At 48.0% G+C, this 26,423-nt stretch overlaps 1 protein-coding gene across 3 annotated transcripts in view; it reads right to left on the reverse strand.

Moving 5' to 3' along the window:
- Nucleotides 1-25,099, reverse strand: part of LOC125946750 (uncharacterized) — a 33,075-nt gene extending 7,976 nt beyond the window's left edge. The window contains exons 1-5 of one of the 3 annotated variants that reach the window (XM_049670652.1): nucleotides 24,967-25,099; nucleotides 21,626-21,824; nucleotides 14,301-14,446; nucleotides 14,140-14,237; nucleotides 5,420-5,506 (exon numbers count right to left, since the gene is read on the reverse strand). In XM_049670652.1, coding sequence (XP_049526609.1) covers nucleotides 5,420-5,506; nucleotides 14,140-14,237; nucleotides 14,301-14,446; nucleotides 21,626-21,733 — 439 coding nt within the window. In that variant the 5' untranslated portion in view covers nucleotides 21,734-21,824; nucleotides 24,967-25,099. Of the gene's footprint in view, nucleotides 1-5,419; nucleotides 5,507-14,139; nucleotides 14,238-14,300; nucleotides 14,447-21,625; nucleotides 21,825-24,935 lie in introns of all 3 variants that reach the window. The other 2 variants (XM_049670651.1, XM_049670653.1) reach the window with 2 other exon arrangements.
- Between the last annotated feature and the right edge of the window lie 1,324 nt (nucleotides 25,100-26,423).

The following is a 26,423-nucleotide window of genomic DNA, read 5'->3' on the forward strand; positions in this document are numbered from 1 at the left end:
CGTCCCTCCCCATGCATTCGTAGGGGGTACAACACGTAACATAGCCCGGAAGCTGGGGCCGGTCGAAAGGTTCTTGCAAGGCAATCACGACAAGAAGTTTGTTATTTGAAAGCGTTTTCATGTATTGCACCATTGTTGCTTTTTTTGTTTTTGAAGCCCCTGCAGTTCCACTGCCAGACAATGCGTCTGTTGTCGGACTTGCGGGACACAGCCATGATTGTTATGCAGAGGTGTTGGGGGGACACAACTGTCCGTGCATCCCTCCTTCCCCGGTGCGGGTGGTGTTGGCGTTGTTGCCGCTGGTGAGGATGGCCGGTACATTTATCGCTTGTGGTGACGGTACCCCGGCCCTTCCGGGTAGGTGGTGGTGATGTTGCTGATGCTGCAGCTGCATCGTCCCGCGTTCCAGATCTTCGATTCGTTTATTCGTGGCCGCGAGTTGGGTGTTGACCGCTGCGTACTGCGCGTTCCGTCCCGCGTCGGATTCGTTCAGCCTCGTGAGGAGCATGTCAAACATTCGCTCCGTCTTGTCCGTCAGTTTGTTCACCATCTCTTCGATCGCGTCTATCTTTCTGGCTCCTGACCTGGGTCTCTTCGGTGCTTGTGCGTGGACCACAGCGTCTTCCGTAGGTGGCGCGTCGCTCGTGCCCTCGCTCTTGGAGCCCGCCGTCGCCGGTGCTTCTTCGCCGCAAAAGGTGTTCTTCTCCCCGACTTCGCCATCTGTCACGGTCACATCGCCTCGCTCGGCGACCTCGCGGGAGGTGGATGAGGAGATCCTCTCATGAGAGTATCCTTTCATGTTCTTCAATATTTCGTCCAGCGTCTGCTGTAGCTCGTCGATTTTCCTCGCTGATTGTTCGTTCTGCTTTCTGGCCCTGCCCAGCTCTTCTCGAAGTTCCTTGTTCTCTCGTTCCATTTTCTCCATCCTCGCCGCCAGGAGGCGATCGGGGGCTCCTCTCGTACTGCCAGTGGCGGGGGTGCTCTCTACACAGTATCCATTTCTCCCCGCGACTATGTCGGACCAGGTGACTTTGCGCGGCCCTGTCTGTGTCTCGCCCTGTGTGGGCCGCACGCCGTCTGGCAGGGGGCGGTTTCGGTTCCGGTTGCCGCTTCCACTCCGACTCCGGCTTCGACTTCTGCTTTTACGTCTGTTATGACTTCGGCTCCGTCTTCTTATCGGCGTGAGGGATCTGGATCTCGAGCGACTTTGGCCTTTTCCCTCCGCCATACTGTATCCCGATGGTGATAGGGTCCGCTGAGGGGTCGTCTTTCCATCTTCCAATGTGCGTTCCATTTCTGCTCTGCTTCTCGCCCGCCACCTTCTCTGCTTCACTATGTGCGGCAACTTGTATTTTGCCTTGCACATTCGGTCGGCCGTGGGGTGCGCCTCGCCGCAGATCCGGCACTTGGGCGTGCACTCGTGCTCGCTGCTTGGGTTCTTCGATCCGCAGGTCGGGCATAGTTTGATCTCCGGTCTTGGGCACACGTCGGGTCGATGGCCGAGCCTGCCGCACTCCTTGCAAAAGTCAATCTGTTTTCGATACAAGGATACTCTTATCATGATGCTATTGAAGTAAGCCCATGTGGGGACTCTGTACGACCACCGTGATATTGTTGTACGAAGGAAACGGAGTCCATTGATATTACTAATGTACTTCCGTACGTTCAATGCCTTCATGATTTTTTGAAAATCCTCAAGTTATTGGTACCGAGACCCGCTGCTCACCGTCAAAGAAACAACAACGCACTACCAGCTGTCGAGGAGGGCCTTCCCGCTCCTCCACGCTAAACTCAATAGACCACTCGATAGGGAAATAGCGCAATAGACCACAGTCATCGATATTCAGAATGCTTCAGACAGCGTCGTTCGCCTCGAGATGCAGACTGAGCCTTTATTCACCAGAGGTAGAGCCGCAATGTCCGGGTTGTGGCGAATCATACGACTCACTAGCGCACATGCTGTGGCAATGCTCCGCGTTAAGCGGCACCGTGTTCACTAAAGAAGAAGACTGGGAGGATGCCCTGCGAAGCGATGACCACCAGACCCAGTTCCGGGCCGTCCAGAGGGCTCACGAAATGGCGGAGGCTCACGGGCTTCCCATCCCACCATGGGTGCGGCCCGCGAACCCTGCCGACCACTAAACCAAGAGTGGGTGGGAGGGGTTCGTCAAGAAGTTATTTCCTCCTCCATTGGTACTGAAGACAACTTCCGTAAACTGAGCTGTTTTTCTCTTAATTGTACCGCGGCAACTGCAAAAACAAAGGAGCGGAAGTGCTAAAGACGGGAGCTGTTTGAGTTGGCAGTGTTCTTAGGGAACAGTGCCTACATATGCCTAACACACACCCAGCCCGCTTTCTGCCCGCGAGCAATCTACAGTCCGCACTGCACCTTTCTCAATATGGTGTGCTGAGGCACAGGCTTCAACAAGCATGCTCAGCCACCTAAAGAAGACGTTTACGATACCATGAGCTAACCGCTGTCCAAACTGTTGGCTTGTCCTCCACATTAACCCACAGGAAGACAGCACAGTTCACACCACATGGTTCGAAAGTGTACTTGAAGTGAAAAGCTCCAGTGTACTTGCTTAGAATAGCTCCTCCAGGGCATCTTAATCACAATTATAATCTCTAATAGACTTTTTTGATTTATATGGCCCTCTTGCAGGCAAGTCCAACCTATAATACGGGAAGAAGAAGAACGTAAACATTATTTTAAAATCAAGCTGATTCGAGTCCGGCGTCGTTTTAGTGGGTCTGGGCACCCGCCACAGACGTGGTTCCGAGACCATGTCTCGAAGCCGCTTCCTCGGATCGTTGGCCCGCCCAGAGTTGTGCTGTCAGGTTCGAGCTGAGCAGTGCGGTCTTCCAGCTCAAGCGGAGGCTGGCGGTGGAAGATACGGAGGGGTCCTTGGCACTGCCGGAATGGTTTGTTAAATCCTGACACTCCCATAACATGTGATTAAGTGTGGCAACCTCGCCATACGATGTGCGTCTGTTTGTAGTGTGCATGTCTGGGCACATGGCGCGCATGAGTCTGGGGTTTCTGTAAGAATCCGTTTGTAATTGTCTGTAGTGTACTGCTCGCGTCCTATCTAACCTGGTGTGAGGGAATGGGTATACGCGTCTCTGTAACTGGTAGTGTGTCGTGATGTCGTGGAACCTGGTCATACAATCCCCCCACGCCCAGACGTTTGCAGTACCCCGCAGGGGCTCTTCCTCCGATGATGCTCGGTGAGTGAGGCCTCGAGCAACGCGGTGAGCCGCTTCGTTGGGGGGTGATCAGTCCAGTTTGTGCCGGGATCCACAGCAAGGGCCTTCGGTTATCGAAGTCGGCCTCTCCCTGGTGTCGCTGGAGTATGTGATATGCCTCTTTCGAGATGCGCCCATTTGCAAAATGGCGAATTGCCGTTTCCGAATCGCAGATCACGTATGTAGCCTTGGCTTGTGTGAGGGCCAGTGCTATGGCCTCTTCCTCTGCCGATTCGGCATGTGCCGTATTCACGGTGACGCTCGTCAGGTGGTTGCCTCGGTGGCTAGTAACTGCCGTCACGAAACTCTTCCTGTCTCGATAATGGGCTGCGTCGGTGAAGACCACCTCGTGTTGCGAGGCAATGGGGGTACGTATAGTTGCTCACGTATGGTTCCTGGAATTTCCCCTTTGACGCCATGCTGCGTGTGGCATGTGATGCCGAGCTTTTCGAGCACGTGCCTGTCCGGGCGGGTCTTTGATAGGCACTCGAGTTGGGAGACTTGTTGCACCTCCACGAGTTCCTCGAGCATATTGCGTAAGCCTAGTTCTAAGAGCTTGGTGGTGCTCACTCCGGGCGCACGTCCCAACGCACATTTCTACGCCTTGCGTATGAGGGCGTTGAGCTTGTTTCTTTCAGCAACCATGCAGTTGTGATACGCTGCCGTGTATTTACTTGAGAAATGACGAAGGCTTGTATGAGTCGTATGACACTGCCTTCGCGCATGCCCGCGTGTTTGTTGGTGATGCGTCGGATGAGCTGCATCGTGCTGGTGACCTTTGCCGTTATCTTGCGAAGTGCTTCACTATTGCCACCGTTGTGGACTCTCATCATTCCTAGTACCCGGATCTTGTCTACCATCAGGATGGGTAGACGATTTGATGCCGTTAATTGGATCTCTTCCTTTTCCGGGTGGGTGGGCCTTTGGGTGGGCGCCCGTTTCTGACCGGTCTATATAGCAGCAGTTTGGATTTTTCGGCCTAGCAGGTGATTCCCGTGCCCCCATGGTAGTTTTCCACGCAATAATGACCTGCTGTAAACGTTGCACGATCGGTCCGTCGCTGCCCGTTGTCGTCCAGATCGTAATACCATCCGCGTATAGCGTGTGATGCAGTCCTTCGATTTCAAGCAATCGGTCGGGTAACCCCAGCAGGACGAGGTTCAAGAGCATCGGTGATATCACCGAGCCCTGCGGGGTTCCCGAGCTCCCCATGTTGATTTGATCTCAATCTAGTTGTTCCATTCACATGCGAGCGGTTCTTTCCATGAGGAAGTCTTGGACGTAGTTGTACGTTTGCATTCCTAGATTTATCTTGAGTTTTTGTCGCAATATGGCATCATGGCGAACATTATCAAAGGCCTTCTTCAGGCCCAGCCCGAGGATGGCTCGTCGAGCGCCCCTGATTGTCTATGATTTGATGTTTTAGTTGCAAAATGTTGTCTTGCATGGAGAGATGTCTTCTGAACCCAATCATGGTGTGTGGAAATAATTCGTTGTCCTCGAGGTAAACCGTGAGTCTATTGAGAAACGGGTGCTCCATCAACTTGCCCACGCAGGACGTGAAAGAGATGGGGCGCAGGTTCTCCAGCTGTAATTTCTTGCTGGGTTTCGGTATCAGTATGATGTTTGCTTCTTTCCGTTGCTGGGGTATCTTGCTGAAGGCCCAATACTCTTTAATGTATTTTGTGAGTTTCTCAATCGATCCGTAATCGAGAGTGCGTAGTGCCCTATTGTATATTCGATCGGGACCAAGGGCCGACTTGGGGTTGAGTTTGACGAGGGCCGCCTGGATTTTTGCAACAGAGAATTCCGTGTCTTATGGTGGCGTTGCTTTCTCCCGTGTAGTCCGGGTGTATTTGCGGTGGTGTTTGGGATATGTAAAGGAGTTCCGCATCCCGTAGGAATTGTTCTTCCGTTCCCCCGTAAGCGTGCATGATTTTGTATATGCCTTACATATACGGGAGAGCACTTTGTGTTATGAGGAGTGGCTGTTTTGAAGAGTGGCTTAGACACCAACGATCAAAGAGCTCAATTAAATATTATAAATATCCCAGTCCTGAAAAGATTGACAATATCTTCGGGAAGACTAAATTTAATTATTAACACGTGCGCCCAGAATATTTATTTTGACATTGCAACAAGTTATGCTACCAAATAAACGCATACTTACCATTCACCAGATCATAAACAGCAACTATACCGCACTCGTTGTCCGCGCTTTGGTATAACAATATCTCGCTGCTAAAAGGAGCAGCACCTGTAAGGCAGATAGAACATTCATTTTTCAAGAAAACAGCGAGCATTACAGCGTGTTTTACTCCGCTCATTTGATTCCATCAATTAATTAGACTATTGGGGTTTAGTCTTTTGCCAGAGATTTGCTCCCATGACCGCTATTTGTAGGCAATCTTTAATACATCATAGGTGTATACTACTTACGACACTTGATAAACTGGCAATGAGCAGTTTCTGAAAATGTTTGTTCTTAATTCTCCCAATATTTTAGTCTACCATAGGAAAGCATTCGGAGCAGGATACTGCATCAGCCATATTGCTGCTGCCAAATCAATCAAAAACGATGCCATTGCCACCTACATATTTTCAGGTAGCCACAGAAGATATCAAAGTAAATACCTTACAGCTCCCGCGTTAGCGTCCATAAACAACATACTTTTCATAAAAGAAACTAAAAATATCTTGTGTGTATCAACGCTGCAGTAATACCGCCAATCCACACGAACGCTCCTATTCAGACGTAGAACCCATTTGGACACATTTAAAATTTTCCTTTATCAAGAAAGACGAGAAAGTTAAACGACACATATTCAAGAAAAGAATGTTTGAAACAAGATTGTGCTCAAATATTATATATGTCATATGCTGCGTTATTCTGATTTACGTCCATTGTAGGTTGAGGTTTTCCCCCAGCAATTTCCAGTTGTTCCTGTATTACGTCATCCAACTGCATTCCTTCACGTCATGCAACCTTCTTCCATCCTCTACTGTACATGCGGTCCTTGTTACTTGATTATGTTCCTCCAACAGACCACCGGCTATGTTATTGCCATTCCAACGTGAGATCGCCTGCCTGTGAGAATAATTCAGTATTGGGTCCAAACTCTTCAGTGCCAGAACTGGAGCACATTTTCTATGGACTAAAAAGCAATCAACCAGGGGACACAGGCCTTACTTCCCCCCGCATTTAAGGCTGTTTTTCGTTACTTTAATTTAGCACTCCCTCTGTTTTTCTCATTTTCAAAGAGCAGGATTATTTTTAAAAATTTGACAATAAAAGAAACATTTGTCTGCGGTAGTCTCATCTACTGACAGTAAAACTATACTGTTACGACGCGAAAGAAACGGGGCTTATTTGTCAGTCTTCAAGGGCGAGTCTCAAGTGAGGACGAACATCATTCTTCTCTGCTTCCTCGTATACCCCGATCCACTTCCTTTTTTTCACTGATGCGGGCACCTACTGTTGAACTCACAGTAGCATCACTTGGTCGCCCGGTAATCCCTGTTTTACCATCATCTGCATCTTTAACAGTGATGCGATTTAGAAAAATCGCCACTGAGAATCAGGGGCCAGATACACAAAGCTTTTCTTCGCAAATTCGCTTTGCCATTTGCTTGCCACCTTCCTCTGGCATCCGGATTGGCTAAAATTCTTTCTTACGAAAACTTCTAGCATAAGAATTTTTTTTCAATTCGAGTCCGGTTTCAAAAATCTTTAATTCCCATCGCTGAATAATCGCATATATGTTTTTTTTTCTTGGGACAGTAAATGACGCTTCACCAGAAAGGCTGAAGTGTCGCTTACGAGACTCCGTTGTGGAGTACCCCCGCTAAACTTTTATCTTCACAAGTCTGGTCTTGCAATAGCTCCATTGTGTCATTTACGCAACCAGAGTGAATCTCTAGAACATTTCCTTTTAGTTTGTTACTATTTTATGGTTCAAAGATAGATATTGTTGGAAGAACCCATTGCGTAAACTTCACTTGATGTTGTTGACTCTCCCGGCGGACTTTTGCTTTGGTACTACCGAACTGTGTTTAAGCCACAAGAGCGCCAAAAGAATTCAATGCAAAATATTTCTGTCTCGGTTTTCTTTTCTAACTCAAATTTTGTATTGTGCAATGTGTAGATACAATCGAGTTTATTTCTTTATCACATGAATTTCAATTCACACAAGTTCCAATTACCAGCCTTTATTGAAATCGCATTCCGCAAAATTGGTATTATTATGTGGTATTTAACTCTCGCACTGCCCGATTCCAGGACGATTCTCCTGAGTGGGTCGTGCCAATTCATTAAGGAACAACAACAGCACCAATATTTACTGAATATTTCTCTCCTCTCAGGCGAAGCTCGCCGGGTGAGTCACTTAAGTTCTCTTCTGAGGAAACGGCTTCAGATCAGCTATGTGTGCCACCTTAGTTGTGGAGGAGCGTCATCCAGTTGCAGTGAGACGTGCTAGTCCATAGTTAACTGAGCTGGTCAACAACATCGTATGGGCAAGTATAATTGGCGAGACGTTTCTGACACAGGCCATTTTTGGATCCCGGACACCATAGTGAGACTAGGTCCCCTGTATAATAGGTGACATCCCGATGGTCCCCGTCGTGCCGTGCTTCGGGCCAGTCTTGTGAAGCCAGGGTGCGCATGTGGGCCAAGCAGCAAACATCTTTAGCGAGATACAATCTCCAGTGATGGAGGAATCGTCGTGGTGGCCCAAACAAAATGTGGTATTGAGTCTGTGACGTGAAGGACGAGCGTAGTGGAGGAAAACTGTGCTGTAGCCAGTAGCTTAAAGTTGTGCAGTGTTAGACGTGTATGTAATAAACGGGAGAAATGTGTCCTAGCTGCGATGTAAATGTACACATGTTCACCAGTGTGCCGCTGGTAGACTCTGTCAGCCCATTTGTTCGCGGATGATACGGCGGCGAGTTACGAAAACTGGAAATGCAAAATCAAGGAAGCTCTTCTGCGACATCTTCAGTAAACTGGTAGTCGCTGATAATGACTCGAGGTGGGCCGTGGCAAAGTGATCGAGTGCAGCAGCAAGAAGGAAACTTGGCTGGCGGGGGCAGACGGTAAAGCAGCCGTCTCGCAGTGCTGGGTAACTTTGTAGGCACATAGATGATGAAACGGTACCCTTTCAACGAGCGGGAAAAGGAGCCCTTAAGATCAATTCCAATTCGCCCGAAACAAGACCTAGGAGGTCACAGTGGTTCTAGGAGTCCGGCTGGAATTGTAGTTGAACGCTTGTGGACCCGACACCGATGCGAACTGATACATAGTCCAGTTGGCCGACGCATTCGTGGCCAGTAAAACCGTTCGTGTGCATAGGTAGAATGTAGGTGCTGCTCCTTGAAGTCCACAGGTAATGTCGACCATGGCCTACAGAATAGTAGAGCGTAACGTCTTTGGAGCTATGTGAAGGAAACGGACACTAGTGGCTGCGAAATTCCTTTTGTAAAGGAGCTCATCACGAACACAAAAACCTCGGGACGATGTGCCGTCATGTGTGGCGTTGAAAAGTGGCTCTAAGCTGAAGTCTTCCTGCTGGTCTTTGTCGAAGGTCTTTTTGTCAGGAAATGATGTTGCCAAAAAAGCAGTCAGGTAGTCAAAGTTGTCGACAACTGTCGTGTTTAGCTGCAGTCGCGAAAATCAGTCTGCATGAGCGTGTCGGCGACCACTCGAGCAAGAAACCATCCGAGCGTGAAGTTTTACTCCGGGAGTCTTAGGGCCCAGTCTGCAGAGACGGACCAGAGAGATTACGAAGGCTGGCAAACCAGCACAACGAATGATGGTTCGTGATGATTGTGGACGGACGCCCGTACGCATACGAGCGGAAACGTTGCACAAAAAAATGACCGCTAGAATTTAGCGCTCTGTCACGGTGTGATTGCGTTTAGGTTGACTTAATGTGCCTCTCACATTACAAGGGATAAGGGAAGCGTTGATGGCGTTCCCTGGCCGCAGGAGACATCCAGGACGGCGAGAATCCATGTCCAAGACAGCGCGGACGGCATGCCTTGGCCGCTCGGAGATCAAGGTAGTCCCAGGTACGGCAGCCATGACAATGGAAGCGTTGACGGCGTTCCCTGGCCGCAGAAGATATCCAGGACGGCGAGAATGCATGTCCAAGGCAGCGCGGACGGCATGCATTGGCCGCTCGGAGATCAAGGTATACAGTCCCAGGTATGGCAGCCACGACAAGGGAAGCGTTGATGGCGTTCCCGGGCCCCAGAAGACATCCAGGACGGCGAGAAATAATCTCCAAGGCAGCGCGGACGGCATGCCTTGGCCGCTCGGAGATCAAGGTAGTCCCAGGTACGGCAGCCATGACAATGGAAGCATTGACGGCGTTCCCTGGCCGCAGAAGATATCCAGGACGGCGAGAATTCATGTCCAAGGCAGCGCGGACGGCATGCATTGGCCGCTCGGAGATCAAGGTAGTCCCAGGTACGGCAGCCATGACAAGGGAAGCGTTGACGGTGTTCCCTGGCCGCAGGAGACATCCAGGACGGCGAGAATCCATGTCCAAGGCAGCGCCGACGACATGCCTTGGCCGCTCGGACATCAAGGTATACAGTCCCAGGTATGGCAGCCACGACAAGGGAAGCGTTGATGGCGTTCCCGGGCCACAGAAGACATCCAGGACGGCGAGAAATAATCTCTAAGACAGCGCGGACGGCATGCCATGGCCGCTCGGAGATCAAGGTAGTCCCAGGTACGGCAGCCATGACAATGGAAGCATTGACGGCGTTCCCTGGCCGCAGAAGATATCCAGGACGGCAAGAATTCATGTCCAAGGCAGCGCGGACGGCATACCTTGGCCACTCGAAGATCAAGGCAGTCCCAGGTACGGCAGCCATGAGAAGGGAAGCGTTGACGGCGTAACTTGGCCGCAAGAGACATCCAGGACGGCGAGAATCCATGTCCAAGGCAGCGTGGACGGCATGCCTTGGCCGCTCGGAGATCAAGGTAGTCCCAGGTACGGCAGCCATGACAAGGGAAGCTTGGACGGCGTTCCCTGGCCGCAGGAGAAATCTAGGACGGCGAGAATCCATGTCCAAGGCAGCGCGGACGGCATCCCTTGACCACTCGGAGATCAAGGTAGTCCGAGGTACGGCAGCCATGGCAAGGGAAGCGTGCACGGCGTTCCTGGTTGCAGGAGACATCCAGGACAGCGAGAATCTATGTCCAAGGCAGCGCGGACGGCATGCCTTGGCCGCTCGGAGATCAATGTAGTCCTATGTACGGCAGCCATCACAAGGGAAGCGTTGACGGCGTTCCGTCGCCGAAAGGACCCAGGACGGCGAGATGCAGGAGGACGCGAGGCCTTCGCCGTACGGTGCTTAAGGCTGGAGCGCCTTAATTCTGGGCTTTCTTCGACTGCGCCATCGTAATGAATGAGAGAAGCAGACAGCGGGCCATCCGCGAGATCTATGCTCTCCTCGTCGTCTTCTCTGCCTGCCCGCTCCCGCAGTCCGAGCGCGGGAGCCTCAGTGCGTCTTTCTTTTCATTACAATACATATATACATAGGGTGAAGGGTATAATTGGAGCTACAGGGTATAATTCCAAGCCACACACACCTCAGGGAAGGTATCCCGAATCGCCAAAGTTTGCAGCCAACGGAATTAACGACTTTCCACCAATGCACAAGACTTCGCATATGAGGTGAGGCCCCCGAGTTCGGTCCTCTCGCCGATTCACCAAAGTCAGTGGCGGCGGTCAGCCTAGGCGCCAGTGCGATGGCTACTCAAGTGACTCCACCTCACATTGTCGTAGACTCACCCCGGGCGCCAGAATCCTTTCACGGATACACATTGGAGGATGCCGAGGACTAGCTCGAAAACAGCGAGCGTGTCGCCAGATGTAACGGCTCGGACGAAACAAGGCAACTCCGTTATGTGTACTTCGCGCTGGAGGAATCTGCACACACGTGGTTTCAAAACCACGAAGCGTCGTTTTCATCGTGGGATGACTTCCGACGAGAGCTGCTCGCTACTTACCCGATCACGGACCACAGAGAGAGGGCAGAAGCTGCTCTTCAGGTGAGGAATCAACGAAACAATGAGAGTGTGACTATGTACATTGAAGAGATGTACCACCTCTTCCGCAGAGCCAACCTGGACATGGCCGAGGACAATAAATTGCGGCATCTAATACGTGGTGTGAAGCAGGAGCTCTTTGCCGTTCTGGTTCGTAATCAACCCCGCACTGTAGCGGAATTCCGATCAGAAGCAACGACGATGGAGAAGACGCTACAGCAGCGTGTCAGGCAGTGCAACAGAGATGTAAGCCTCGCATCATTTGACGTTGGGTCAGGAGCCCTCCCCAACAACATGTACATCCTACGCGTAATTGTGAGGTCCGTCGTAAGGGAAGAGCTGCAGAAACTACAACTGGTTCAAAGCCCTCCTTGTGTGTCCTCACTTGCAAATGTCGTACGCGAAGAAGTGTGGCAAGTAATTTATGAACAAGGCCTCAGGTACGGCCCCTAGCACAACCGGAGCGTCAGCCGCGAATATCATACGCCCAAGCTTTACGGCAGGACATTAGACGCACTGACTCTGCCCGAATTACCGGTATGCACCAGATTCTTGCTCGCAGTGTGCCGCCCATGCCGGAAGCGAGACGACGTAAAAGCGACGTATGGCGTACTGCAGACCGGCGTCCCCTCTGCTACCACTGTGGAGAGGCTGGTCACCTGTGTCGGGAATGTCAGTATCGCCGAGTGGGACTGCGTGGCTTCTCTGTGAATGCGCCTTGCCCCCCTTACGAAATTGAAGCATTTTTAATCGACGCGCCAAAGTATTTCGAACTCCCAGCAACATGAGCCTCGATCGGCAGCACCTATGCGCTATTGGTCGCCGAGTAGCGACCATCCTCCATTTCACCGAGGTGTCGCTCACAAAGTCCGCGACGGGAAAACTAGAGCCAGTGACCTGTGGAGGCAAGGCCGCTGACGCCTGGAAAACCAAAATCCATCCATCACTAACCCAACGAGACGACGACAGTGACGAACAAATGCAGTGATGACGTCGTTACTTCTGAATTGCGTGTCATCATCGACAACTTCGAAGTGACTGCGCTGATAGACACTGGTGTGGAGCATTCAGTTATTAGTAGGGAACTCGCCAGAAAATTGAAAAAGGTGTTAACCCATTGTACCGGATCTCCGATACGAACAGCCGGGGGACACTTAGTCGAGGACACATGTGCTCAGCGAGAATCGGAATTAAAGGCTTTATGTACAGCAGCAGCTTTGTTGTTCTCCCCGAGGGTTCCCGTGATCTGATCCTGGGCATGAACTTTTTACAAGCAAATGGCGCAATCATCGAATTGCAAGAATCGCGTGTGTTGTTTTCTACGGGAATTGCTGTTGCTATTTCTGATGTGGGACAGCCACAGGTGGCCTGTCTGCGTATTGTGGATGAACACTTGACGGTGCCGGCAAGGAGCAGTGTGACTATCGTTGTAAGGAGTGACGCATTTCTAGACTATGCGGGACTTGTAGACGGAAACATCGGATTGCTACTGCAAAAGCAAATATGCGTGGCAATGGGCCGTGTTCACCTGCATAAAACCTGAAATATGCCGCTTCGGTTTTCGCAAGCTCCGCTTTCTCGGACGCATTGTCAGTGCTGAAGGCGTCCGCCCAGACCCCGAGAAGATCATGGCAGTAGAAAAGTTTCCTAAGACAAGAGACAAGAAAGCTGTCAGGAGTTTCCTGGGACTGTGTACCTACTACAGGCGTTTAATAGAAAACTTTGAAAATTGCTGAGCCACTCACGCGACTCACAAAAGAAGAGGTCCCTTTGGTGTTGCAGAGTCCTCCCATACTTGCCCATTTTGATGAAGATGCCGAAACAGACATCCACACCGACGCCAGTAACGTTGGTCTCGGCGCCATACTTCTTCAGAGGCAGAATGGCGAAGAAAAAGTCATGGCATACGCAAGCCGTACTCTATCGAAAGCCGAGACAACAGAAAAGGAATGCTAGAGAACAGGAATGCCTGGCGGTTATGGACTATCAGCAAGTTCCGGCCATACTTGTACGGCAGACCGTTTTCGAGCCATCAGCGACCATCATTCATTGTGCTGGCTGGCGAACCTCAAGGGCCATTCTGGAAGTCTCGCTAGATGGAGCTTGCGTCTACAAGAGTATGACATCACGTTCATAGAAATGTAACCAACAGTTACAACGACTGCTTCTAAGACAACTATTTATTCAGGGCGAACCTGTGCCAGTGAACTCAAGACACTCAACCCTCGACCAAAATGGCCTTCGAGTGTCGCTTGTTCGAACGTTGTTCTCTTCTTTGTCACCTCCTGTCACGTGCCATTCCTCCGATTCTCGAGCACAAGCCGCCGGTCTGTCAGCACGTGGTGTGGGCACGTGCGGCGCAGCGTTGCCTTACGGTACCTTGCCTGACGCTTGTGGTGTGGCGGTTCTTTGGGACACAGCTATGATGCGGCAGCCGTCTTTTCGTTCTCGGTATGCTGGCGGCAATATATATATATATATATATATATATATATATATATATATATATATATATATATACGGTCAGTGCGCTTCGCTACTAGAAGGGGCGAGGGGTGTGTCGAGTGCGCTCTTGTACACACACTTCGCCATGCTGTGAACACCGTTTCAGTCATGGATCCGGGACCTCAAAGAGGTGTGACCTAATGCTATCGCATTTCTCGCGCTTTTACCACAGAATCGCCAGTGAGTTTTTGTGAATGCGGGCCCCGATCTATTAGCGCACGCGGAACAGTAAATTTTGAACAATGACAAAAAAAACGCGATAGAAGGATAACAGATCCCACAGTAAGTGCGATACTGTACAAAAGTATCTGTGACAAACGTACCTCGATAGCTGACGTTCAGTGCATCATACGCCTGGTTTCCGGGAACATTTGAAGATTTGCTATGCCAGAGGTGACCTTCGAGAAACTGCTGGAAATCGCTGCACAAAAATCGCCATTCAGTTATAGTAAAAAATATAAATTTATAGGCAGATAAAGCGTACCTGACTATAAATTTCCTGTAGCCAAGAAGTCTCCGAAAGAGGACGTAATTATCGGTTACATTATCGATGACGTCCACCTTGCAGTCATATCCTCGCTGTGTGGTCGATGTCATGTACATCCATATTGGCTGGCTAGTATTGAGAAACTGCGAGTACAATAAAACAATAGCTGGTCCCATGAACGAACGAACAACGCATGATTTTACTTGAACCATGATCAGAAAGCTTTTTGATTAGTAGGTAGTCAATAGTTAACGGGAGTTACCGGTTGCCGTCTTCATCGGCTACACCCGTATTTCAATGCAAATACAGGCACTGCAGCGATTGCAAAGGCTAAGGTGATACCAAAACGTGAGCTACGATTTGCCTGGCTCTCTGAAACGCGCTCACAGGTCCGAAATGTCGGCCAATATAGCGTACTGACTGGCGCTGCTGAGGACCACTACACCAAAGCTGAAATTAAATACTGGGGTTTGACGTCCTAAACAGCACAATGGGCTATGAGGGAGGCCGTAATGCAAAGTTCCGGATTAATTTTGACCCCCAGGGGTTCATTAACATGCACATAAATCTGAGTACTCGGGCGTCATTGCTTTTTTTTTTTTTTTTTGCGTTGCGCCTTCATCGAAATGGGCCCGCCGTGGTCGGGGATCAAAGGCGCCACCTTGTGGTCAGCTGCCGAACGCCTTAGCCACTGAGCCACCATGTTAGGTACACGTACCCTAAATAGTGTGTCTCGCACGCCGCTGTGTGGTTCAAAGCTTCCAGCACACGTAGCGGTGCCCGCATCTCTTCTTGAAACGAAGCTTTAAGCGGCACTAAATATAAACATAATTGAAGTTGTAAATGAAAGAGACCATCATACAGCACCAAAAAAAGTCACTGTCACCGCAAGAGTAGTCTTCGCGAAGCCAGAAAAATGTGAAGGCGAAGGATACTTGGTGACGCCAACCTGAAGTTTATGCACTAACTGACAATGACGGCTTGAATTGTGATGGTGTTTACTCTAGTGTAGTTTATTTTCATTATTTTACGCGAAAGCATAATATTGCCCACTGAGCGAAAAAGCCTGCGTTTGTAGGAGCGAAATGGAACCTAAATTCCGATTGGCTTCGACGCCACGTCAAGAGCTCGCCTCGACGGAACAAAGCGGGCAAATCGGAACACTTGTGCCGAAGTAGACAATTATAAACTCGCTACTTCCTTTTTTTTCCAACTTTCGGTAATACCCGCAGGAACAGTGATATGGTCCCAATTCAGAACTGCTTCCAGAAGTGGGTAGAGTTTAGCATTTTTATTCATAAATGCTACAGGTCTTTATCAAAATTACGTTTGTGGACACCGAACATGGATTTCTCCGTCCTCATGGAATTCCAAAGTGATACAAATCTGCGAGTGTTGAACAAGTTTTATATGCGACCGCATTTCAGTGCTTGCTGATTTTATCTGATCTTACCGCAATGGAAAACATTGAGCATTGTACCCTATTTTCACCATCGATGGGTGGCTGGAGCTCTGTCAAGCTGCGATTAGGCAGCTACTTTCCCGGCCACCTTTATTCATCATAAACGTTTTGATGAAAATAAATTTATTTGACCTTTCATTTAGGTCAGAGCCGTCTGATGTAAAACTTCCTGTTAGGCTTGTGGTAGGCGCTTTTTCAATTTCAATTTTTCAATAACATACCGCCGTTCATCAACAGCGGTATGTTATTTCGATCCCGATGTTGTTGTTGCAACGGTGAACCATCTCCGATACAGGGCACCCGCCGGGGTGGCTCAGTCAGCTAAGGCGTTGCGCTGCAGAGCACGAGATCGCGGGATCGAATCCCGGCCCCGGCGGCCGCATTTCGATGGAGGCGAAATGCGAAAACGCCCGTGTGCTTGCGTTGTAGTGCACGTTAAAGAACCCCAGGTGGTCAAAATTAATCCGGAGCCCTCCACTAGGGCGTGCCTCATAATCAGAACTGGTTTTGGCGCGTAAAACCCACAGAAAGAAGAAGAAGAACGATACAGGGTAAGCAGTCAAAGTACAGCGAATTCTTCCTTGCTCCCCAAGAAAGGTAGCGGTAATTAGTAACTCGTGGTTAGATTAAAACAGAAGTCAGTTCACGGACTTCTTTGCCGCGGCGCGGTGTACTGGGTTGGTGTTGCGATGTGGTTGTCACGACGCTTTCGACGCTTTGGCTACGATGCCGATTGTCGAACAATGCGGCGCGGAGCCGGCGGGACGGTGCACTTACATCCTCTTATTTGTTTCTTTCTGACCAAAGTGAATTTAGCCCTGAGTAACACTTGGGCTTGTCTCAAGGACTTTAGTACAATTAGTTCAGGCTTTAGTAAATAACAAATGCACGCTCGTCCGAAACTGATGCGCCGACACTGCGCATGGGCTCAGCTGAGCGTCAGTCTAAAGAAATGCGCCGAAATAACTGGTGTAACTACTCAGGGCTGGGCGAAATGGGAGGTTATAGGATGCTATCGGTAGCTTGCTAGACTTTTGAGCCACTGGCGTCTCCCCCCCCCTCCCCCTCCCCTATCAAGGAGGAAGCCAAGCAGAAACTTTCAACGCTTCAAAATAAAATACGCATATCCCATGCACTGTGGGAATCGATGTGCGCGAAACTTCCTGACGATATTTTTTTTTATATTTTTTGACAATATTTGCCGGTGATGTTGACGAAATACGAAAGTCGTGATGTGATGATAAATGTTATCTTGAGCACAACCGTGGTTTCTCTGTGTAGTGCACGCAGCACGCAGCGAGACGCGTTCGCACGAGGTGTTTTTGTGTGCCATTGTTCGTAGCCTGCGACAACGTTCGCACTGTCATTCCCGCACACTGCGCATGCGTGGATTTCATGGACGGCCGCTTGCGTGTTGTCGCCTTGACTCTGCGATGCTTTAAGACAGTTTCGCTTCCGCATGCCCTGCATAAGTTGTCCGAATGGACAAACTTCGTGCGACGCTTATGTTTCAGAAATAGCGGAAACGTGCTGCATCGTACCTTGAAATAAAATATTTACAGTTTTTCCGTAACTGTTGTTATATCTAGTTGTAGAGTTGGTTTTTTTTTTCGTTCTTTTTTTAACAGCGAAGCTGTATATGACTAGGCTTCCATGCATTATGGACTCCGTAAGCAAAAACTCAGGTCCCGAATTTGACGTACAATCGCTTCATTCTAAGTAAAACCTTACACGTCTCATCACTTGGATATGCATTTTGAGTAATTTAGTTATCAATAGGCACCATTTTCAAAATCAGTAGACACTCTGGTAGATAATAAAGATTTCTCAAACATTTACTGCTGTGCGGCCTCTCTTTGTCGTTGTTCCAAGCTCGCGCTTGCCTAGTTTGCTTCCGCGCTCCCTGGGCGGCGGCATCGTCGTGCGTTGTCGGCAAGACAAGCTGCAGTTGTCCATTTTGAGTTTCACTTCTCTGTCGTAATGGGGAGGCCACGTATAGTGTGCACTCCCGATGAGCAACGCGCTTACGGAGAGTGACGGCGAGAACAGATGCGAGAATGCAATTGGCGGCGGTGGGCGGCACACACCGATGAAGATCGTTCCCGAGAGGCCAGCCGCATGCAGCTCGCCATGCGAGACGACGCAAGTCGTGTGCTCTGCGTCATGTGCTAAACCACCTTCGCTGGTTCTCCACCTTCACAGAGCGGAATGGCTCATGATTTTTTTGGCGGTAGTTCAGGATAATAAAAGCATGGCACGAAAGGGGTTATACTGAATAGCTTTCCTGGGCTCTTTCACCCGTTCTCGTAGTTGATCGTCAAACTTTCACCACCGACACAAATGTGCCGGTGCACAGGACGCATGATGTCCAGCTACATACTCGCCGGAAGCTTTAATTGAATGACATAAAAAATAGGTTACTTTTTTTCTGACGAGACCCCAAGCGAATTATGTTCTCTTATGGCGCCTTTCTTCTCCCACGAACCTCCCACGTATGCTCTCTGCCACGAGCGAAGAGTACATAGCAACGCAGTTCTTCACCCGTTTCGGCACGGCGTCGGCTTTACGCATTCTCTCTACTCTTTCTATTCTTATATGTCCTCTCTGGGCTGCTGCACATGGGTACAAAGGTAAGCGCTGCAGCTTTTGCAATGCTTTTGCGGGGGCCTTACGTAAAATTACAGCCGTCACGAGGGCATTGTGTCGATGCTTACACAGTTCTCGTTGTAAAGATCTCATAAACGCCTCTCTTGCGACCCGGCCATGTACATTGTACACATTCTCAACCATCCCCCAACGCGGCGAGCAAGACAGCAACCGTCGAAAATTCGAAGCAAGAGGCAAAGAAACCTTCGCTTTAAAAAAGTAATAAACACATGCTTTTTTTTCTGCAAACGTCAGTGCCAGTGAAACAAGATAAAAAAAGTAGGGCAGAAGCTAAATATCTAAGTAGTCTAAGTATGCGTAAACATTGTGCCTCTTGCTCATCTCCACGCAGCGCGGTGTCACTGTCAATCTTATCAAACTTGATCCGACCAGTATAAACACTTATTAAATTTTACCGGTCGTTATCAGCCTTTTCCGATAAGATACGACCCTTATCAACCCTTATCCAATTGTTATCAACCTTATCGGTCGTTATCAACTTTAGCGCAATCGATTCGACCCTTATCACCCCTTATCTGTCCTTATCAGCCTGATCGGATATGATCCGTCTTCATTAATAATTATCGGTCCTTACCTTATCGTACTTGACCCGACCCTTATCAACCCTTATCGATCCTCATTAACCTTATCCGAATTGTTCAGACCATTGTAAGCCCTTATCCCTCCTCCGCACCTTATCCATCTGCGTCGGACCATTATCAACCGTGATGAGACTCATATGACCCCTCATCACTCGTTATCAACTCATTGACTACTTATCTGTCTTGCGCGACGCGAAACGCATGAGCCCTCAAAGATCAGTGGCATTTCGGCATGTGAAGTAATCCCCAGCGGAAGGCGCATCCTGTCACCACCGAAACGCATCGGGGATGTGGCGTGTTCGGCCTTAAATTTTCGCAAAATTGTAATTTTCCTATGGCCTACAAGGCTCAAGTCGGGTCTACATGTGGTCCTAGAGATGGCTTTTATTCCACCATCACCAAATCTTTCAAGAAAGCCTTCATAGCAACTGTTCTCCTGTAACATTGGTTTTGTACCACCGGTACAGCACATTCATATGGTTCAGATATATTAACGCGATAGCGTTAAGGGCCCGTGTTGCAGAAAATCCGGCGTCGGCAACCGGCGTCGGCAACCGGCGTCGGCGTGCGATGGCGGCGGGTGGCGGAAAAAAGCATCCCCAACCACGCAGGCCCTCCAAATATATTTAGGTACGTGTATATGCCACGCCTTCTTATATGACATGGGGTATATGCGGGTTATATTGCCACGCCATTCTATCATCTATGTTGCTCATACTTTGTCTTGCATTCTTGGCAAAGGTGTTCCTCGGAATTTTGAGAATGACAATCCACAAACAAATATCATAGAACAAAAAACCCACAGCGCATGTCTTTTATGTTAAATCTTCTCAGACTGAAATATTAAAAGTACGAAACAAAAACGGAAACCTGAAAATTATGAAATTCTTTTGGCGCGGCTGTGTAATATCTCCGGGATCGCCCCACGCAAGAGGCCGCGTTTCTGCCAGAAAGCTCGCCTTCGTGCCTAGCGTTCGCCGCCAGTGTTTCCTGGTAGCCATTACGGTTGCTTTTCTAAAGAAATTCTGAGGAATGTTTAGTTAAGAACGTAAAGGCCTGTTCTGAGCAATTTAGAGGTTTAATAGCGTTGCATGGTATCTTACCTATGTGGCATAGATAAATATATGGCACATTTCTGCCAGCCACAAAAGTACCTTTTCTTCCTTTTTCTCTTCCCTTTTTTTAATTTTGTTGTTGTTGCCATTGTAGTAGTTCCGCGGTAGCAGAGAGCGCAGAGAAGGGCGGACCGAAAGGCACGGAGGTTAACCACACTTTGTCTAGTTAAAGATTTCACTGTGACAGTAAACTAAACATTTTTTTCGTTAGGTGGAAGAGCAACTGAGTCGCAGTTCTAGTGGTTTTATGTATTTACGTTTTGTATGTCCAAATAAACTCCCCTTTGCGATGGAAGGACTCCGCTTATGCCAAATATATAAGAAACATCACGGCAATGGCGCATGTTAACCTGGACTGCCCATTTAATTGATGCCACTATAAAAATAAAGAGACCATGTAAAGGCACAACAGACACTCATTTTCCACGTCCGAATGACTGCAAAGAAGTATCGTGCTGTGAACGAATTGTGAACGCGCAGTGAACCGTCGACTGGCGTTTCATGGTGTGTCCGTTTCAGTTTAGCCGCATCACCGCTACCTGCCTTACTTAACGGTTCTTTCGCTTCTCCTGGAATGGCACGGCTTGCAAATGTGCCTTGAACGCGTGTGTTAACGCGAATTTTTCCATGCCAAGTCCGATGGGGTTAATGATGCGCTGGTCGCGGTGCACGGTCGAATTGCGCGAAAAGCAGCTAGTTGCTTCAGTGGGAATGGATACGACAGCGTCGCTTACACCTATTCCCACAGTGCGTGGAATCTGTATTAGTTTTTTTTTCATAAAAACTCACCTCCGCCAGCACTATCAAGCTTTAAGCATCGGTGAACGACTTGCATATGCGCTATAATTATTTTTACCCTTCCGTTGTGCACACGATTGCGGACGCTTAGTTTGCATCACATGTTTGTCGCGTCACCTGCTCCACGTCGTCTGCTCCGTTATCCTCAGAGAAAGTGGCACAGGCGCGGATTGATATTTCGCGGACTGACACAATCTACACATTAGCTATTCTGATTGGCTCACGCCCCCTGTAGCTTTTGCTGTACTCCAAGTTGATTTTGAGCCAGGGTGTAAATATGCCGTACACATCTTAATCACCTAAATGCATATCAAGGTTCCGGCAGTGTTAGGCATTGATATTTGTGTCAATGTTATAAAATCCTCCGCTATTTGATATTATCATGTAAAGTCACTCATTTGGTTAACATTTGTCTTTTTTATTCTTGGTTTTTGCATATGTCCTATATTTGTACGCAACATTCTGATTACATTTCTCCCACTTCAGAGTTAAGATTTTGAGCACAACATCAAAGTCTGAATACGAGCTAATTGGTAAGCAACATCATGTCAAGACAGAGCGCTAAATACGGTGCTAGTGAGAGGCAAACACAGCGTTATTAGGGTATGTCTCTGTCTTATCCAGCCTGCAACGCTGATTCCGCAAATAATTCACTGCCACAAAGTATATTTTTGGGAGCTGATTTTCCAGCACCCTTACCTTCGTCATATCAGGAGTGCCAGAAGTGCCCTGCGACGAAACTAGGTTTAATCGCAGTGCTGCGACGAAGCAGGCGAACACAAACGCTGAACCGATTTGACCTTGCATAGCGATCTCTTCGTCTTACGCCGGTGAAAGATCCAGTTCTCCGCGAAGTCCTTAAATGTTCCAGTCGAGTAGCAGATTTCCAGTCACACTTCTGTGAGGTGCCAAATAAAAACGATGAGAAACACGGCACATTAGACTAGGCTGTTTGTTAAACATTTCTATGTGTAAATCCCTCTATCCCTCTTTTCGGTCTTATTGTGATTGCTACGTATCGTGCAAGGGTGCTTTCGCACGTTCTCAGCAACCGCTGAGTTGCTGCTGAAGCTAGCGCTGTGTCCCTGCTATTTGTTTTTATTTCTGGTTCGTCGTCTTTTACTGTGCTGAAGTATGACTTGGTCATCCAATCTAAATTGCCATCAGAAACAAACAGGGATAAGTATGCTAACACCTTGCCCTTGTTTTCTTTTTTGGGGCTTTGAAAGGCCGACGCATTAGCCAGCCTTAACGTATACCATCTTGCTATGGCCATCATCGCGTAGTTAGTAATCTCCAGGAAATGTTCATATATGTGCAGTTTTAAAATCTCCTAAATAACTATCGCAAGAAAGGCGATTTGATGGATACATTTTGGGTAATTCGCTTAAAATGAGCGTTCTGCAAAAATCATACAATATTGGGCCTTAAAGTGAATAAAAGTGGAAGTGTAGTCAGTTTTCCAGAGCCGCTTTAGTGGCGCTGACATCGGCCATTGTGATTCCTTGACGTCCCTCGCAGATGTCGCAGTAATACTTCTCGTAATTTATTCTATTCTTGGGCGCAGTACAAGAAAATTCCACGCTCTTATTGCAATTGCGTCATTTTTCTTCTTAACAGGGCTTAGCTGTGCAAAACAGTTCATATATTTTCCTGGAAGCGGTTATTCTGGAGAAAACACGTGTATCCGGGGAATTTTAAAGTGTCTTTACTCAGGTGACTCTTTCAGGCACTTCACAATGACTTAGTTCTAACACTTCTCTTGGTCCGCTGAAAGTCGAAAGGCGTTGACTACATCGGCAACGCATGGGTGCAGTAATCGAATTGGAACCTAGTAGTTGTGCCATTCGCGTTGCTTAACTGTTTTCTTGGTCACTTCTGCAAAAGTTTACATGCTTGAGCTCGACGCCCTTTACCTTTGACATAAGATATTGTTGGATTTGCTCTCACTTCGTTCCAGCAGGGAAATGACTAATCGCGTTAAATCATGCAGTAAGTCTACACACATCCCGACTGTACACAAATATAGAAGCACGATAAGAATCATCGAAGAAATTAAAGAGCAAGAAAAACAAGATAAAGCTATGCTAGAATGGCCTCATTGCAGTCAGTCAGCATAAATACAGGGTGCAGTAACCTGAGAATAACCGAGCTTTTGCTTGAGCCACTCGGTCAGACATTCTGGTATAAGTATTAGGAAGCGAAAATAATAACGACGACAAAGAACCACAGGTCGATAGCTCGTCCTGTCCATGCGGGTTTCCTTGCCCTGGTTTTGCGTCCCTCAATACTTACGCCAGCACTGAGAATGACAACATATCCCGCAGTGTTATCTAGCTACAGAATAGAATCCGCGGTATGTTTACAAGTGATGAGCGTTAAGACAATAGCAGGTCCGCGCTGCTATACTTCTCGCTTTCTTTTCTGATTTTATGGCCAGTCTTTTCAAAAGGACTGGAAAAGGTTATATTGAAACGTCTCTCTGCATTTCTGGAAAATAATGACCTTTTAACTCACGGTCAATAGGCCTTCCGTAAACACCAGTCAACTCAGCTTGCCCTGCTGGATCAGAATAAAAATTATTCTCAATAACATTGAAGAGCACTTGCTCACACTTGCAGTACTAATAGATTTTACGAAAGCGCTTGACTCCATTAATCCCGAACTTCTGATCAATAAATTGACTAACTATGGGATTCGTGGCATTGCCCTTGATTTAATCAGGTCATATCTAAGCTCCAGACTTCAATTTGCACACGTCAATAACGTCTCCTCTCACGTAAAGAACGCAAGGACAGGAGTGCAGCAGGGGAGCCTACTTGACCCTCTCCTTTTCAATATATATGTTAATGACATGTAGATGACACTACACTACTGTATTTCTCTCGTCATACCTTGATTTATTAAGGGCTGCTAATGCAGGACCAGATAAACTTCATGTGCAAACCATTAAAAACTGTCTTATTAACACAACCAAAACTGAAGCCATACTATTTCAAGCCAAGAACAACGACGTCAAGATGTCTAGTAAAACGCCTAGGAATCATTTTTGACCCCGATATGTCCGGGAATAGCCACATACTATCACGGGTCACTAAACTATCACAGATAGTTGGACTGGTTTCTTCCCTTAGGTACCTTCCACGCAGTGTAATACTGATTGTATATAACTCCCTCTTCCTTGGTCATTTGAATTATTGCTGCCTTGTATGGGGTGCCACATCTGTCACAAACATATGTCGGTTATTTATCCTTCAGAAAACATTTCCCCGTGTGATGTGCCATGGTACTCCCCAAGCGAACCTCTGTTCCAAGAACTCAAAGTAGACAAAGTGTACAGCTTTAGAGAGTGTAAATTGAATAGCCTTTATATCCGTTTGATAGCTAACCTTAAACAGCATATACACCATTATCAAACACGATCTCCAAAATACTGGCATGTAACTCACCCACGCACTAATTTCGGAAAACAAATGATTGCTTTTACGCTGCCTGTTCTACTCAAAAAAACTGATCGCTGATGGTACTGATCTTTTAAATTCTTCGTTAACTAATCCGTATAATCATTTCTGCTGCCAGCGCTGGTTTTATGCTGAATATTTTGCACTTGTTGGTCACAATAATAGCTTTGTTGTATCATCTCCGTTATCAGCACATATCTTATGACTGATCTGAGTAACGTATTCTTTCCATACTGATGATCTTGTGATATTATGCAACTTATCTAACTTGCTATGGCTCATTAGTTTTTGTGTGTGTTTCTTTCTTTTTCTTCCATTCTTTTGTTTCGGCTTTATTATTACTCGTGTGCTGTTGTTCCCCCTGCTTGTGTTATAAAGCGGGTTTTATGACCTTGTCCGCTTTCTTCCTCAAAACCTGTTCATATTCCAATGTATGCTGTTTATGGGAAATAAAGCATTTAAATCCTTATTTAAAACGTAAAATGCCAGTTATTTCTAAAACGTAACTGGCGCGAATGAAAGGTACGTTAGAGGTGACAAAGAATTACCCTTTGAGGAATGAGGACTCCGGAAGCTTACCGGAGATGGCGTGTGTACAGGCAAGATACGGACCGAGGAAATATACTCCCGCTTGGATAGCGAGGGAGCTGATTATGGGTTCTGAGTTACCCCGACTGCTACGTATATCGAGCCACGCATTGCGCACTGCGCTTTGCGCACTGCGCACTGCGCTGTTGCGTTCAACAGTAGTTTGAACGCGAAGTGTGTTGCCCAATACAGTATAAAAATATATCACCTCGTTCGTACATATACTGCGTGTATTTTATTGCTATTTTTCGCGATGACCTCATAACAATGCACAATGTTCAGCTTACATTTGGATCTGTAACGCTGCAAGCACACGAAGCATATTTCCGACAGAATTTTCTCAGCTGTAGTCCACTGCATTTCGGCCAACATTAAAGCTCAAATGCGCACTTTTGAGATTCTTTTTCTTTCAGTAACTGCACGCCACACGTTTCGACCAGTTAGGGCATGACCGAGCACAGATTGGGCTGTAAGCCCCCGGATGCCAAAACGCCGCGTGTGCTTTGCCTTGAACGCAGAGGCCTCAGGGTGTATTTCATAGAGCGAAAAGACAGATGCGCATTTGCCTTGTTCAGTCAGGCTTGTGCCGGTCCACAACCGAGTAAGATATATTATCAGTGACAGGTCAGGAATGCTCCGGCAAGTGCTCCTCACTGACAACTATACATACATGCACCATGCGAATTTCATTTTCTGATTCTCCCTCTCCTTCAATCTCCTTCCTGCTCGCGGTACAATCATTGCATTCCTCAGGGACCGCGGTGTCTTGAAAGCTTGGTGGGGATGTTGGTCAAGATAGATGTATGCAAACGATGCATCTGCTCATGAAATTAATGACACCTTCTAATTCGTGCGCGACGAGGTTCCCTGGATACTAGTCGACGTCGTATAGTGCCCTCCTACTCCTTCTTTAGTGTTCCCCGAATTCTGCGCCCGCCTACGTGTTCTGTGCCACCATTTCGTTCATACACTGCCAATATTAGCTGTTAGACCATGCGGTACCTGAACGCAGCGTGTTCATTGTTGCCGAGCAAATGGGAACCAATATTCTATGCACATAGGCATGCCGAACAACCGTGGCACGCTTTGGGGGTGAAGCGCCTCGTACATTTCTCAACTCTCATTGATTATAATGTTCATCTATCAGTACGAATTTATGAGTTGTCGCGAATTTGCCAGTGAGACCTCAACTCATTTTAATTACAAAAGTCTTGACCAATCTGCCATAGTAGGTAGGAGGCACGAGTTCAGAGCCAATAACCACCACGAACACGCTGGCTTTTAAGGATCCAAAGGTGAAGAAAGAAGAAAACACACATCGGTGGGGGATAGGAGGATGACGTCAACGTTGGCTAAACTGTCGTCACCTTTTCTGTAGTGCGAAGATCCTGTTTCTGAGAAGCTCAAGTTCTTCGTAGATTGCAAGGTACAAACTGCGTATGATGTTC

Source organism: Dermacentor silvarum, chromosome 7 (assembly GCF_013339745.2).
Source record: "Dermacentor silvarum isolate Dsil-2018 chromosome 7, BIME_Dsil_1.4, whole genome shotgun sequence".
Taxonomy (NCBI): Eukaryota; Metazoa; Arthropoda; class Arachnida; order Ixodida; family Ixodidae; genus Dermacentor; species Dermacentor silvarum.